This window comes from Echiichthys vipera (genome assembly GCF_963691815.1).
Source record: "Echiichthys vipera genome assembly, chromosome: 1".
NCBI lineage: Eukaryota > Metazoa > Chordata > Actinopteri > Perciformes > Trachinidae > Echiichthys > Echiichthys vipera.
In genome coordinates this window covers 4,864,423-4,879,827 of record NC_139826.1, presented here as the reverse complement: position 1 = coordinate 4,879,827, position 15,405 = coordinate 4,864,423, and the positions used below count along the sequence as shown (strand labels likewise).

The 15,405-nt window shown below is 44.4% G+C and overlaps 1 protein-coding gene across 1 annotated transcript in view; it reads left to right on the top strand.

The window, feature by feature from the left end:
* Positions 1-15,405, top strand: part of adamtsl3 (ADAMTS-like 3) — a 429,814-nt gene that overhangs the window by 212,909 nt on the left and 201,500 nt on the right. Inside the window, 1 exon segment of the mRNA XM_083913233.1 lies at positions 9,326-9,453. Coding sequence (XP_083769359.1) covers positions 9,326-9,453 — 128 coding nt within the window.

Genomic DNA, 15,405 nt, shown 5'->3' with positions numbered 1-15,405 from the left:
GATATGTTCCCTGTTTGAACAGTCCACAGTGGTGTCTTTTACATTGTGATCGTTCTGTACCCTTAATCATCTGTCACTGGTAACAACAAGGGTTCTTAAACCTTAAAGGTTGAATATGTAGAATCTTTATTAAAAGCTATATTTTTCAATAAATAATACAACCATGGGGTGTTTGGAGGGTTACAGAATGAAAGTATTGCTTTTCCATAAAAAAAAATATATTTAGTCTGAATTAATATATTTTTTAAAAAATTGACTTTCTGTCACGTTCTGTTTACAATGTACCAGCCAATAGTGTTGGACATTACTGGTTGCCAGGATTATCTGTTGTTGGGTGCAGCTACTGTAGGCTGGCACTGGGTGAAATGGAGTTTGCCAATCCTGCAGCTCCCTCGGAGCCTCAGTGAAGGGGGCGTTATTTGTCCCAGCAGCTGAGTGACCGGAGACAGGCAAAAACCAGAGTCAATTAAGGCCAAGCATTCACTCCATGGACTGAGAGAAAGGAGTTCCACGGCAATAAAACGCACGCCCAAATGGCTATGGTAACGGCTAATGCTAACTGTCAGTCAACTCACAAATCCTCTGCAATACTTGTTTTTATGGTGTGATTTGTCAGAGGGGATGGGTTCAAACAGGCTCAAACTGACTCTGGTCTCCTGTAGGCTACTGTCTGTCTCCAGACCTGGCAACCCGACCTGCTGGAATAATTTTTTGTTGTCGTGACTACAACCTTGAGACACTAGGTTGTGGTGTGTGGCTCATTCTCCATAATCAACCTTTAATAAAGTCGCTTTTTTGACCCAGACTATTTTTCCAGCCCATTGAAGAATGTTTTACAAGGCTACAAACCTTAGCAGAAGGCATTGTTCATATTGAGAGGCAACCCAAACAAGTACATTACCGAGTTTAGTTTTATTGAACTTCAATAGAACTGAACTCGGTAATGTATGGGTTGCCTCTCAGTATAGACTTACTCTGGCTGCTATGGCTTGTAGCCTTGTAAAACAGTCATATTAAATAAACGCCAGGTTCACTCACTACGTTGTTGGTGCTTCGCTTTATGTGTCGGGACTCTTATGCTACTGCAGAGGTTTGCTGTTCTTTTGAGCAGTATTAGTTGGTAAAAAAGGACATTTTAGTGGTTCAGTGCTCTGCCCTGAGCTACTCAATGTTAGCCATGCCTGGCTGCCGGTGACTCTCTGGGATTTCTCTGTTAATAGCTGATAATGCCCATTCAACGGAGTGATAACATTCACAACGGGTCACTCTCACTACTATTACCAAATTGATATTGTGCCTAAATCCTTGAAAGATCATTGGGCCGTCTGGATCATTTTTGGGATTTTCGAACATACTAGTGATGTCATCCAAAAGTCCTCAGAAGAAAATGTTAGGTTCCTCACTTGCTAATAAGCCATGAAGCTTGTAACTATAAGTGTTGCCTAAAGTATATATTATTTGCTTTTGTCAATATTACGTTTAGGAGTTCACTGAATTTTGAAACATGCACAGGCACAGCTTCACTTCCCAGCGACATTGACCATTACTGCTTTCTTTGAATTTCTTGACAGCTGTTCTTCAAATTCTTTCATTTGATTTTAGAAATTGAAAAAAAAAATAGAAAAAATAGAAATCAAATTAAAATACATTTAATTTGGGATCTGATGAATTATCATACAACCCCTTATATTTATCTTCCTACCCCACTGAGGATCCCAGAATCTAGGCTGGGAACCACTATAATAAAAGGTTTCGCTCTCTCTCTAATAAGCCCGTAAAGGAATATTTCACCCAGTTTTATCCAGGTTTACATTTTGCGTCATTTGACAGATTTCGGTATATCTCCATTCCATGAGGACTTGGAGACAGGCCAAACACCATTTATCTAAACACAATGCCCACATTACCATGACACAGAATGAGTAAAATGGGTACAATATCTCTTAAAGTTTGCAGCTATAAACTCTTATAAACCCTTCATTAATTTGAACTCAGGGACTGTTATAGTACCACGTTGAGTCCTAATCATGGTAAACTGAGAAATATACTGTACATGTCCAGTCATCCGGGTTGTCAGTGCACACAGATTGCTGATACTGAACTATGCAGAGCTCACACAATAGGCCAGGCGGGCCAGAAAAAGCCTTGGCTGGACAGATTCTCCTCATGCCGATGTTATTACTGTTGGAGGTCTGTGATGGCTGTTAGCCGGCTGAGTCTGATAACAAAAGGTGGTTTATCCTATTAGCGGAGTGCTAACGTGTCTAATTCCTCTCTAGCGGATCAGTCTGTCTCTTTGGATGTAGCAGGCAGGGGTAAGCAAGAGTTCCACTGCAGTGCAACAGTCCAAGACACAAATCAATCGGTCTATAGGGGTACAGCGTAACAAGGTTGAAAACTGCCAAGTGTTTCGCTCTGCTAGCTCCAAGGTCAGCAAGTGATCTGGGTCTGGGAGGCAGGGTGAAATGGAACCTGCAGAGGCATGTCAGAAATGTTAATTCTGGTTGACCAGGCATAAATAACATTGTCAGAGGAATTAAAGTTTGTTCCTGTGCTCTGGGTTTGACTGACACAGCAAGAAAGCTTTTGGTGGAGGCCTGTGCTACCACTTCTCCAGGAAAAACAGTTTCCTGAATTGTATAGATGGTGTTTTGACTATTCGTCCGGTAACGCACAGATTGAAAGGCACAATTTAGAAGCACTTTACAAAGCTCAGTTTTTGGACTTATTTTCCATGAATGCTTCATTGGGCTTTGATTTTCCTCTCTCTCTCACACACACACACACACACACACACACACACACACACACACACACACACACACACACACACACACACACACACACACACACACACACACACACACACACATCCTTGCAGTCCCAGTATGAGATTCCTTCTCCTTTGGCACCATAGGAGCTGCAGTGACATCACTGACCCATGGGAAGCCAATTTTCCTATTTTTGGTGACACGCAGCCAGGAAAACCCTCTCTCTTTCCAGCTCTCCCCCTCTATATCAGTGTCTCTCTCTCTCTGTTACTCTCTCTCCTTCATCTGAGCTTTGAACACAGCAGATAAGATAGGAAAAAGGTCGGGGGCGGGATGCATTAAGCCTGTTGCAGCATGATGGGCCTATTTGCCTAAAACAGATGACTGTGAAGTAATGCTGCGGTTCAGTGGCCATGGAGGGAAAAGTGGTGGTTCTCTTTAGTGTTTCAGCAGCAGAGTAAGACCTGTCGCCTGCACCAGCTTACTCTTGGACTCTTTCACTCTCTGGAGAACACTCCCAATGAGACAACACTGTCTGACTGTAAGTGCACAAAGTACCACTCATCCATCATAATATTGGTTCCCAAGTAGGCCTATATGTTGGTGTTACCATGTTTGCCTCCATTAGATTAGCAACAGTTGTGACTCCCTCCATTTTCACACAAAAGTCAAATTTCACACTAAGCTGATAAAGAATAGAAAAAAGGTAGAGGGACAAGCAGCTGTGGACTTGATTTAAATTACAGGAGGACCAAAACAGATGGTCATTGTAGCTGTAATTATATGTTTAGGCAAATTAGTGCAAAGACGAAGTAAAGCTGAGGTTGATGAGGATGTCATTAGTTTTGCAGGTATTTGATCACAAAAAAATTGACCCGATGATGCCCTTATTACAGTTATTTCTGAGAAACAATGCCAAACCAAATTTTATGGCAATAGGAGTTTTATGCAAAACCAAAATCCCAACCTCATGATAAGGAAACATCAGATAACCAACCAGACCTGCAAAAAAAAATTGCCTTTTTATATCACAAGTTTTGAATGAGGAAGATAACAAAATAACCTGACTTTAATTGATTCACATTTGCTCAGCATATCCATCTGGAAACTCTTGTTTCGAGATCTTTTGGGAAAAGGCGGAAGTACTGGTTGCTAATTGGATAAACCATCTGTCTATCAATCAGATCAGCGAAGCGTATCATGTGCTAACAGCATTGAGGCAAATCTCAGAAAGTAAACAACATGTCAGTATTTGCCGTTTGTGTAACATGAATTTACGGATAAAAGGCACAATGTCAGGAGCCCGGTCCATATTCCAACAGAAGGATCCAAGAGAAAAAAGCATTAGTGAGCGACTTGCTTGATAGCTGCGTTCATCTCATCCGTGGAAGTTGCCATGATGTTTACACTACTTGTTGCGTCACACTTCGACCTTCCTCAAAATCAACACTGATTGGTTCAGTCACTGGTCAAACTTTCAAATTTTCTCCACCGCACGTTACCGGGCTGATCTGCGAGTAAAATACAATGGAGCTCTGTGATCAGGATGGTCTCATTAGGGTACTGTTTTTCCAGATTGGTGTCAATTTTATGGCAGATGCTTTAACACACACAAGCATTTGTTTGACAACTTTTGACCTTTTATGTGTAATATGTTTTTATTTGTGATGATGATTCATACATCTAGTGCCACAAGTACCATTTTACAGCCCATATTTGTCAATATTAGATGCCAAAGTACAGCTGTCATGGCATGCCCACACGATATCAGAACCAATCAATAAACAGTTGGTCTAAATGTTTTGGAGTAAGTGCTCTGCTGTTATGTCTGCAGCAGTGGAGGCAGGGAAGATCATTCTCTCTGCAGCGAAATGGTCTTTTTTTGTTATTTATCTCACTTGATCTGAATTGGTTTGAAGTTTTGTGGTGTGGAGTGTGTGGTGGTGGTTCAGTTTGTTTGCTATATCTGAAATGATTTACTGATATGTCCCCAAAGCAATTTCAGTCAAAAGCAACTGGACTTGCTAGGAAGACGTTTCACCTCTCATCTTAAAGGCTTCATCAGTTCATGTACGCATCTGACCAGGCTTGGACTGGTCCAACTATCTGGTGTGGAGATCCAGGTATTTAACCTTTCACAAGGTCGATGATGTCACTGGAACCCTTTGTGCTCCAAGTGCCAATGACCGTTGTTAGAGGGACAGTCGTTGGTGGGAAATTGGTTACGACTTTGTTAGTGCTCTATTGAGTCTTCACAACAGTTGTTGGAGTAACAGGAGGCCATTTGTGAACAGTTATTCTTTGAGGTTAGATTGTTGAATCTCCTGGGAAGGGATGAAAGGGCAACATTGTAAATTGGAGATAAGTGGTGTCTCAGACCTCCTCCTCTGTTTAGCGATGGTTTCTCTACTTTTACATAGATGGCTTCTTTTACTCCTCTTTCAAACCATCTGTCCTCTCTGTTCAGGATGTGGACATTGTTGTCATCAAAGGAGTGGGCTTTCTCCTTGAGATGTAAGTGGACGGCAGAGTCCAGGCCTGAGGGGTTAGTTCTCCTGTGTTGGGCCATGCGTTTATGTAGTGGTTGTTTTGTTTCTCCAAGGTAGAGATCTTTGCATTCCTCGTTGCATTGGACAGCATAAACCAGATGTAATCAGATGTGTTGAGAACAACTGTGCATCAACCCTTGTCTGCTGGGAGGATTGTGATGTTGTGGTCTTTGCTCAGTGCTGTTAGTTAGTTAGATAGTTGGGCTTTCTGGGTGAAATCCAGCCCAACTATCTCAAAGCAACAAAAGCAAAGATGGACAAAGAAATTTCATAACTTACAATCCAGGAATATTGACAAAAACACAGAAACACTCACTTGGAGGCAAAAAATGACACTCTAGCACAGAAAGAAACACATAACAGATGGATTAAGAATTTGTTGGACAGGGATCTTACCCACCGAGAGAAGGGGGTCTTAGCCAAGGGCTTGAACTTTGCCATGACACCAAAAGAGTAACCCATAGTGGAGTTGATTACAGCTACAGAATCTGCTATAAAGAAAAACAACCTAACTGGAACTGAGGCTGAACAGCTAAAGTTAAAAGTGTCAGTAACGTTGACCCAAGCTAAGGTCCCCCCGTCCAACCTCACTGTTGAGGAGAGAAAAGCAATAACAGCACTGAACAAAGAACACAACATCACACTCCTTCCAGCAGACAAGGGTAGATGCACAGTTGTTTGGTCTGGAAATGATTGTGATGCTCTGGAAAAAAAAACATATTCTCACTTTTACCATTCCTTTTGTAGTGGCTGTGTATTGGTAGAAATATTTTGGCTATCATGTGATCTGAAATTCCACCTGTGCCCCAAAATCACTTCACAGCCCAGCACTGTCCCTGGACAGGTTCAGGTATCACTGGATAAGTGCAATCTTGAAATGAGAGGATTACCAAAGTAAGCAGGACTCATCTTATGGGAGACTTATATGTCTTATCATAATTTCATGAGAATCTATCCATTAAACTTCTGATTTATAGTTTATTTCCATGGTGGTTCCTGCTGCTTGCAAAGACTTGTGAATGTGCTGTAAATACAGCATGCTGAGCTACCAACACACCCCAGAGAGGGTTTCTGGGGGATGATTAAGAGCTTAAAAGAATTCTTCCTCACAATGATTTCATGCATTCTGATAGATTCTCTGGCGACAATTGATTTTTTTTGGTCACGTTTGTATACTTGTCAGTTATGTGTATAATGTCTATGAAGTGTGTCCTTGAAAGCTAACTGGGATTTTGTTACTTTTCAGTCACACCAATCAAAACAAGACAGAGCTGAGCTGATCTTGTGCTTTGTTAGCTCAGTGTGGATATACTGTCCCTGTGTGGACAGAAATGATCTCCGCCAGCATGGCACACGTTCAATATGTCCCACTGAAGCTTTAGGCTTTTCTAGCTTAAGCTTTATCAATAATTTATGGTAAGGTATTTTTCACAACGGCTTGGTTCAGAGCAGTTACTCGAAACCCTGAAGCAGGTTCTCCCTTAGTTGGGTTTGTTGTTATATTGACAGCAGTCAAACCAAGACCTTATTGAAGGGAAATCCCAAACCAAGCGAGCAATATATTTAAGTAAGAAATTGATGTGACGTCATTATAAACATAGAAGATGCTGTTCCTTACAGGATCATCATAAGTCTATGAGATTTCTTTTGAAGTTTCTGACTTCTTTCTAATTAGGTTTCTGTTAAATTGTTACTGTCTTAAACACAAGGACAGTGGAGAAAAACTTTACCCTTAATGCTGTCGTGAGTAATTAATCACAATTAGTCCGTTTACTTTTGTCATTATTTAGTCGGAATTAGTGAGGAGACACAATCAATCAATCAATCAATAAATCAATCAATAAATCAATCCATCAATCAATCAATCGATTAATCAATCAATCTCATTTATTTTATCAGGTCAAAACCTCATTGAGATTAAAACCTCTTTTCCAAGAGTGACCTGGCCAAGCACAAAAGCAGAATGGTTACACACAAGGCACAAATAAAACACGATCACACACTAAAGAAAAAAAAAACACCAAAAAAACACACATATACAAGACACACGTCCAAATCAGAAACAACTATTGTCCATCACCTTCTTTGATGTGGCTCACAAGCAGATAAACAAAGTGCACACAAGTAAAAAACACTTTGTCTAAATATGAGTGTTTCTTTCTTGTAACATGCTCGGTGGTTTTACCAATGAGGGCAGTCAGAACAAGTCACATTCTTAACCCTTTCATATCGTGGGCTCAGTATGATATTACTAATTTGCTAATTTGCCTTGCAGTAAGTTATTAATATGGTCATCAGTGTTGGGCATGTTACTTGAAAACTGTAATCAATTTCTCTTTGAAAAAGTTATGACATTAGTTTACTAGTTACTTATGTCAGCTCATCTTCTTCAAAGATGCTTTCCAACAACTGTAAAACCTCACCACAGATGTCACATCTTCTGCATTTACTGTAACAGGCAATGTATTTCAACCCTTCTTAATCCCAACTCGTCATATACTGCCATGCTGTCAGGACCCTTTGGCATCTCTCTCAGTGCTCTGGGTAGTAATGCACATCAAACACATGACGCTCCACGTCAGTCGCCATTTTAGACATGGGGAACATGTGGTTAATGTTGTGAATTCACATAAAACTATGCAGTTTGGTTTAGGCAGCAAAACCACTTGGTTTGGATGAGGAAAAGATGGTTGGTGGGATTAAAATAAGTGTGTTTGTTACAGAATTACAGAATGCACAGGACATGAACTACGGCCTCCTGGGTTAAAGCCTGGCGTTTGTTTGCACCCTTGTGCCAAACAGCCAGTGCTGTGACAAAACAACAGTATTTGACACCCTGGGAATGAGAACTGGCTGTGTACTGTATGTGCTCTTTAAAAACATTTGAGACATGTCCCACTGCACAATGTGACGTCGGAGTGACGTTCTATCTGTCATTTTTTGAAAGCCAATTTCAGTCCACTGAAGGGGTTGTTTTTTAATGCCAGGTGATGTCTTTTCTCAAATTCTGGGATCTATGTGTAGGGGCTATTTATGGTCCAAATGTGGTCGTTTGTGGACTTCTTTTCAACATCAAATTTAGACTCATTTTAGACTACGTCTATAATAATAATATGACACTTTTATAGGCTCATAAACCTTACTCATAGCACTCTTAGAGGGTTCCAGGTTACCTTCATTCACACAAAGTCATGGTGGTAAACTACGATAGTTATAACCTCTGCATAGACAATCAAAATGCTTAAAGTTATAGACGTACACAAACAAAAAAATCCAAATTCAATACCCCCAATCTTTATTACAAAAGATATTGCTCTGAACGGCATCAGATTGGCACCAGGGCTACCAAATATTAATCACAAATGTCTTCCTCTTTGCTGTTAAACCAGGGCATATGGGATTTCAACAGGACTGCCAGGTTGTTGTTTTTTTAAATTACCGTACTTTGACCAACAGGCTGGCCATTCATCTTCAGCTATAGATGCTGATTGTTTGATATTAGCAGAGGCGCTAACACTAGCTTGTTGCTCTTGACCTGAATTTTCTGGCTCGGTAGTATTTGACTGCCGGAGAGTTCTTTCATAATGAGGTGGATAGATTACCATGAAAATATTTTCCTCAAATTACATTTCCAATTAAAAAAAAAATTGACAAATGCAAAAATACATACTGTATATGCATAAATACATAACTTCATTATTCATAATAAACCAGTTAACGAAAAACAGAAAAATGTTAAATGACAAAAAAAATCATGTGCATTTCCTTCACCCGTCATAGACGTCCAAATTGAGTCATGGTTGGACGTCCAAATAGTGGACCTAGTTCGGACGTTGAAGAGATGTCCAGAATTGGTCATGGACCGACGGACCCAATAATGACATGATCTGCACATCTATCCAACAACCAATGTTTTGTGGGGTCAGATTTCATACAAACATGAACATGCTTGGTATGAAAGCATGTGAATATCTAACCTTATTGTTGGTGTTTGTCCTTCTGTAGGCATCCAGGATAACCCGCTCAGATGAAGACAGGGACTTTGGGTGGGATGCCTGGGGCCCCTGGAGTGACTGTTCTCGCACCTGCGGAGGAGGAGCTTCCTACTCTCTACGACGCTGTCTCAACGGAGGGTAAGCCTAATTCAGAATCTTAAGGCTTCAGGTGTCCACTCTCAGGCCTTTTCAACCTACAGGGAATGTGTTCTTGAACAGGTTCCATTCACAATGAGTTGAACCATGGTGCTAGCTGGCGAGTCCACATTTCCATCAGTTTTGCGCAGAACCATTGTAATCTAGGATGCGTCAGCAACTGAGAGTGTGTACAATGCACAACAGCAGTAAATGTTATATTTTGCGCAGTGAACCTCATGTGTTGTGTGTGTGTTATTGGGGTGCATAGATGACCTGAATGTACTATAATGCAGCACCATTAATACGGATTCTTAAAACGAATAAAAAAAATATAAAAATTGTGGTTGGAGCAATTGATTGTACTCATGTGCGTCTGAAGGCACCATCCATGAATGATTATGCACTCATCAATCGCCAAAACTACCACTCGATAAATGTACAGGTGATGTGTGATGCTAAGCTATCGCTTTTAAGCGTGGTGGCCAGTTGGCCGGGGGGAACACACGCGTTTCTTTTAAATATCAAAACAGCTCGGCTCCAGCCCCCCGCGACCCCGACATTGAATTAATGAATGAATGTGTTGGCGCGTGGCTGCAGCAAGACGCACTGCAGAGCCAAAGTCATCTCCTGGGTAAGTGGCTACCCTCGATAAATTGCATTAAATCAAACAAGGTATCAGATGATCAACATCTTGGTATGGTTCTTCTAGATGACAAAGGTATCCTCTTACGGAATACCTAATGACCCACCGGTAGCGCCAGTGTTGTGCCGTATTTCGCACCCCGGCCGTGAAATGCACCCCTCGCATTATAGGTGATATTCTGGATCAGAAAGCTGTTGTTTCCACCTATAGGAGTAGTTTATAAACAGCTAACCCACAACGGTCAGACCATTGGTTACTTACAGTCTTTAAACTATTTTAAAGAGTTAAAATCACAAACTTGGATAATAGCGAACACAAAACAACACCTTTTTTATGTTCTGTGGAAATAAACTGCACCCATAATTATAAAATGAATTAAATGGAATGGAACGTTTACTTCAGAGGATTACGAGACAACGACAGAGGTCTGCTGTATGCAGACAGAAAACTGTTTCACTCCTTCACTTTAACAAAAGCAGCGCAGATAGCTTAGCTTTTTCTGTTCTTACATTTCACAATAAAAGCTCTAGACACACGATACATAGTCAACTGTTTACTAGAGGGAGCTCAAATTTATTCAGAGCATTTCACTAAAAGGAAATTCCATTGCCTCTCCGGGAACCATCACCTTATCGTGGTGGAGAGGTTTGTGTGTCCCTGTGAACCTGAGGGCTGTGTTGTCTGGAGCTTAATGCTCCTGGTAGGGTCTCCCATGGCAAAGTGGTCTCAGGCGAGGGGCCGGACTAAGAATGGTTCACAAAGACTCAATGGACAAAAAAAAAAAGAGGAAGAGAGACCCTGCCCGGAGGAAGCCCGGGGCCCCCGTCTGGAGCCAGGCCCAGACGGAGGGCTCGCCGGCGAGCGCCTGGTGGCCGGGTTTGCCACGGAGCCCGGCCGGGCACAGCCCGAAAAAGTGATGTGGCACCTCCCTCCTCTCCATCCTGTGGGCCCACCACTCGCAGGAGGAACCACTTGGGTCGGGTGCGCTGCTGCACGGGTGGCAGTGAAGGTGAGGGGCCTCAACGGACCAGACACAGGCAGCAGAAGCTGGCTCTTGGGACGTGGAATGTCACCTCTCTGTCGGGGAAGGAGCCGGAGCTTGTGCGGGAGGTGGAGCGCTACCAGTTAGATCTGGTGGGGCTTACCTCCACACACAGTCTCGGTTCTGGAACCGTTCTCCTCGATAGGGGTTGGACACTATTCTTCTCTGGAGTTGCCCAGGGTGTGAGGCGCCGGGCGGGTGTGGGGATACTCACAAACCCCCGGCTGAGCGCTGCGGTGTTGGAGTTCACCCCGGTGGACGAGAGGGTCGCCTCCTTACGCCTGCGGGTGGTAGGGGGGAAAACTCTGACTGTTGTTTGTGCATATGCACCAAACAGCAGTTCAGAGTATTCGGCCTTCTTGGAGACCCTGAATGGAGTCCTGCATGGGGCTCCAGTAGGGGACTCAATAGTTCTGCTGGGAGACTTCAACGCCCACGTGGGCAATGATGGAGACACCTGGAGAGGCGTGATTGGGAGGAACGGCCTCCCTGATCTAAATCTGAGTGGTCGTCAGTTATTAGACTTCTGTGCTAGTCACGGATTATCTATAACTAACACCATGTTCGAACATAAGGATGCTCATAAGTGTACGTGGTACCAGAGCACCCTAGGCCAAAGGTCGATGATCGATTTTGTGATCGTATCATTTCATCTGAGGCCGCATGTTTTGGACACTCGGGTGAAGAGAGGGGCAGAGCTGTCAACTGATCACCATCTGGTGATGAGTTGGATCAGAGGATGGGGGAAGATTCTGGACAGACCAGGTAAACCCAAACGAGTAGTGCGGGTGAACTGGGAACGTCTGGAGGAGGCCCCTGTTCGAGAGATCTTCAACTCACACCTCCGGCGGAGCTTTTCTGGCATCCCTGTGGAGGTTGGGGGCATTGAACCGGAGTGGGCAATGTTCAAAGCTTCAATTGCTGAAGCTGCAGCGGTGAGCTGTGGCCTCAAGGTCTTAGGTGCCTCAAGGGGCGGTAACCCTCGAACACCGTGGTGGACACCGGTGGTCAGGGAAGCTGTCCGACTGAAGAAGGAGGCCTTCCGGGATATGCTATCCCAGAAGACTCCGGAGGCAGTTGCAAGGTACCGACAGGCCAGAAGGGCTGCAGCCTCTGCTGTGTCAGAGGCAAAGCAGCGGGTGTGGGAGGAGTTCGGAGAAGCCATGGAGAAGGACTTTCGGGCGGCACCAAGGTGCTTCTGGAAAACCATTCGACATCTCAGGAGGGGGAAACGGGGAACCGTCCAAGCTGTTTACAGTAAAGACGGGACGCTGGTGACCTCAGCCGATGAGGTGATCGGGCGGTGGAAGGAGCACTTTGAGGAACTCCTTAATCCGACTAACACGCCCTCTTTTGTAGAGGCAGAGCTGGAGGCTGATGGGGAATCATTGTCAATATCCCTGGCGGAAGTCACTGAGGTAGTCAAACAACTCCACAGTGGCAAAGCCCCAGGGGTTGATGAGATTCGTCCAGAAATGCTGAAAACTTTGGGTTGGGAGGGGCTGTCTTGGTTGACACGCCTCTTCAACATTGCGTGGAAGTCTGGGACAGTGCCAAGGGAGTGGCAGACCGGGGTGGTGGTTCCTCTTTTTAAAAAGGGGGACCAGAGGGTGTGTGCCAATTACAGGGGTATCACACTACTCAGCCTCCCTGGTAAAGTCTACTCCAAGGTGCTGGAAAGGAGGGTTCGTCCTATAGTCGAACCTCAGATTGAAGAGGAACAATGTGGATTCCGTCCTGGACGTGGAACAACGGACCAGCTCTTCATTCTCGCAAGGGTCCTGGAGGGGGCCTGGGAGTATGCTCATCCAGTCTACATGTGTTTTGTGGATCTGGAGAAGGCATATGACCGGGTTCCTAGGGAGATACTGTGGGAGGTGCTGCGGGAGTATGGGGTGAGGGGGTCACTTCTGTGGGCCATCCATTCTCTGTACACCCAAAGTGAGAGCTGTGTCCGGATCCTCGGGAGTAAGTCGGATTCGTTTCCGGTGGGGGTTGGCCTCCGCCAGGGGTGCGCTTTGTCACCAATCCTGTTCGTGATTTTCATGGACAGGATTTCAAGGCGTAGTCGTGGTGGGGAGGGGTTGCAGTTCGGTGGGCTGAGGATCTCGTCTCTGCTTTTCGCAGATGATGTGGTCCTGATGGCATCGTCGGTCAGTGACCTTCAGCACTCACTGGATCGGTTCGCAGCCGAGTGTGTAACGGCTGGGATGAGGATCAGCATCTCTAAATCTGAGGCCATGGCTCTTAGCAGGAAACCGGTGGATTGCTTACTCCAGGTAGGGAATGAGTCCTTACCCCAAGTGAAGGAGTTCAAGTACCTCGGGATCATGTTCACGAGTGAGGGGACGATGGAGCGTGAGTTTGGCCGGAGAATCGGAGCAGCAGGGGCGGTGTTGCAGTCGCTTTACCGCACCGTTGTGACGAAAAGAGAGCTGAGCCGGAAGGCAAAGCTCTCAATCTACCGGTCAATCTTCGTTCCTACCCTCACCTATGGTCATGAAAGTTGGGTCATGACCGAAAGAACGAGGTCGCGAGTACAAGCGGCCGAAATGGGTTTTCTCAGGAGGGTGGCTGGAGTCTCCCTTAGAGATAGGGTGAGAAGTTCAGCCATCCGTGAGGAACTCGGAGTAGAGCCGCTGCTCCTTAGCGTTGAAAGGAGCCAGTTGAGGTGGTTCGGGCATCTGGTAAGGATGCCCCCTGGGCGCCTCCCTAGGGAGGTGTTCCAGGCACGGCCAGCTGGGAGGAGGCCTCGGGGAAGACCCAGGACTAGGTGGAGAGATTATATCTCCACACTGGCCTGGGAACGCCTCGGGATCCCCCAGTTAGAGCTGGTTAATGTGGCCCAGGAAAGGGAAGTTTGGGGTCCCCTGCTAAAGCTGCTGCCCCCGCGACCCGACCCCGGATAAGCGGATGAAGATGAGATGAGATGAGATGGAAATTCCATTAAATATTTGACAGTAGTTCAGTGTTAGCTGTTCCTGGTCAGAAATCACAGGAGGAGACACACAGGAGTCTCTGGAGCAAACCTCCATCACTTCACTCAGCAGCAGAAACAACACACTGGACTCCTCCACAGGTCTTTATTTGTTGTCAAACTAAAACATGTAGTTGCTGTACATTCACTTGATATCTTCACACACACACTGGAGATCAAAATTAGAGAACAAATTATAAATACTTGATTTATTCTGAAATACTATTATTTTTTATCATTTTTACCATCATTTTATAGAATATCCGCTGTGGCTATACCACTGCTGTATCAACGTGTTTGTTTAAATAACCAAGGCACTTCAACAAAAACCTTTATTTTGTGAAAAAAACAATAATCAAAATTAGAGAACACTTTCAGATCCCTCACAGTTATTTGTGTTAATCAGGCACCTGGTGACAATTGACTTCATTGTTGGACACACCCTATTTATCTGCAGCTCTCCTGGGGCCTCATGTACTAAGACTTGCGTGGATTTCTTACTGAAACATGGCGTACGCTAGAATCCAGAAACTGTCGTACGCACAAATAAAATCAGATGTATCAAAGTGTGCGTACGCATGGATCCAAGCATTTTTCCTTTGTACATCCCAATCAACGTGGAATTGAGCCGGATGTAGAAGTGCTAAACTCCTCCCTGTCCACGCCCCCATTTAAATATGCAAATCAATGTAAATAGGGCCTGCACCGGGGATTCCCTCTCTGCACCATCAGATTTAAACGATGAGTAAAGGTAAGAAGCGCAACTTCAACACGTTTTCCCGCAAGAACATTAATGGTTCCCGTCAAAAGTCTTAACACCTGCACCTGTGTGTCTGTGTGTATGTGTGTGCGTGAGTGGATTTGTCCTGCGAGAACATAAATGGTTTCGACACCTGCGTGTGTGTGTGTGTTTGTGTGTTTGTGTGTGTGTGTGTGTGTGTGTGTGTGTGTGTGTGTGTGTGTGTGTGTGCAACGTGGTCTCATGGGAGGGTGTATAAATAGCACGCCACTTTTCATGACTTGCATGACTTTTCGCGTGCATGTCTACGCATATTAAGCTTTTCGCGTGTCATTTAACGCCCGTTGTTCCCCAGGGTTAGGGTAAGGGTTAGGGTCTGGGTTAGGGTAAGGGTTAGGGTTAGGGCTAGGGCATTTCACGCCCGTTATTTCAGCCATCCTTCACATGAAATATTGATTTAAAAACAACCCTCTGACAGAAAGCTCCACCACTTCGTATTTCTCCGGAAAGTAGCGGAGAAATACGAACACGTGGGTTTTCCCTCAATGACA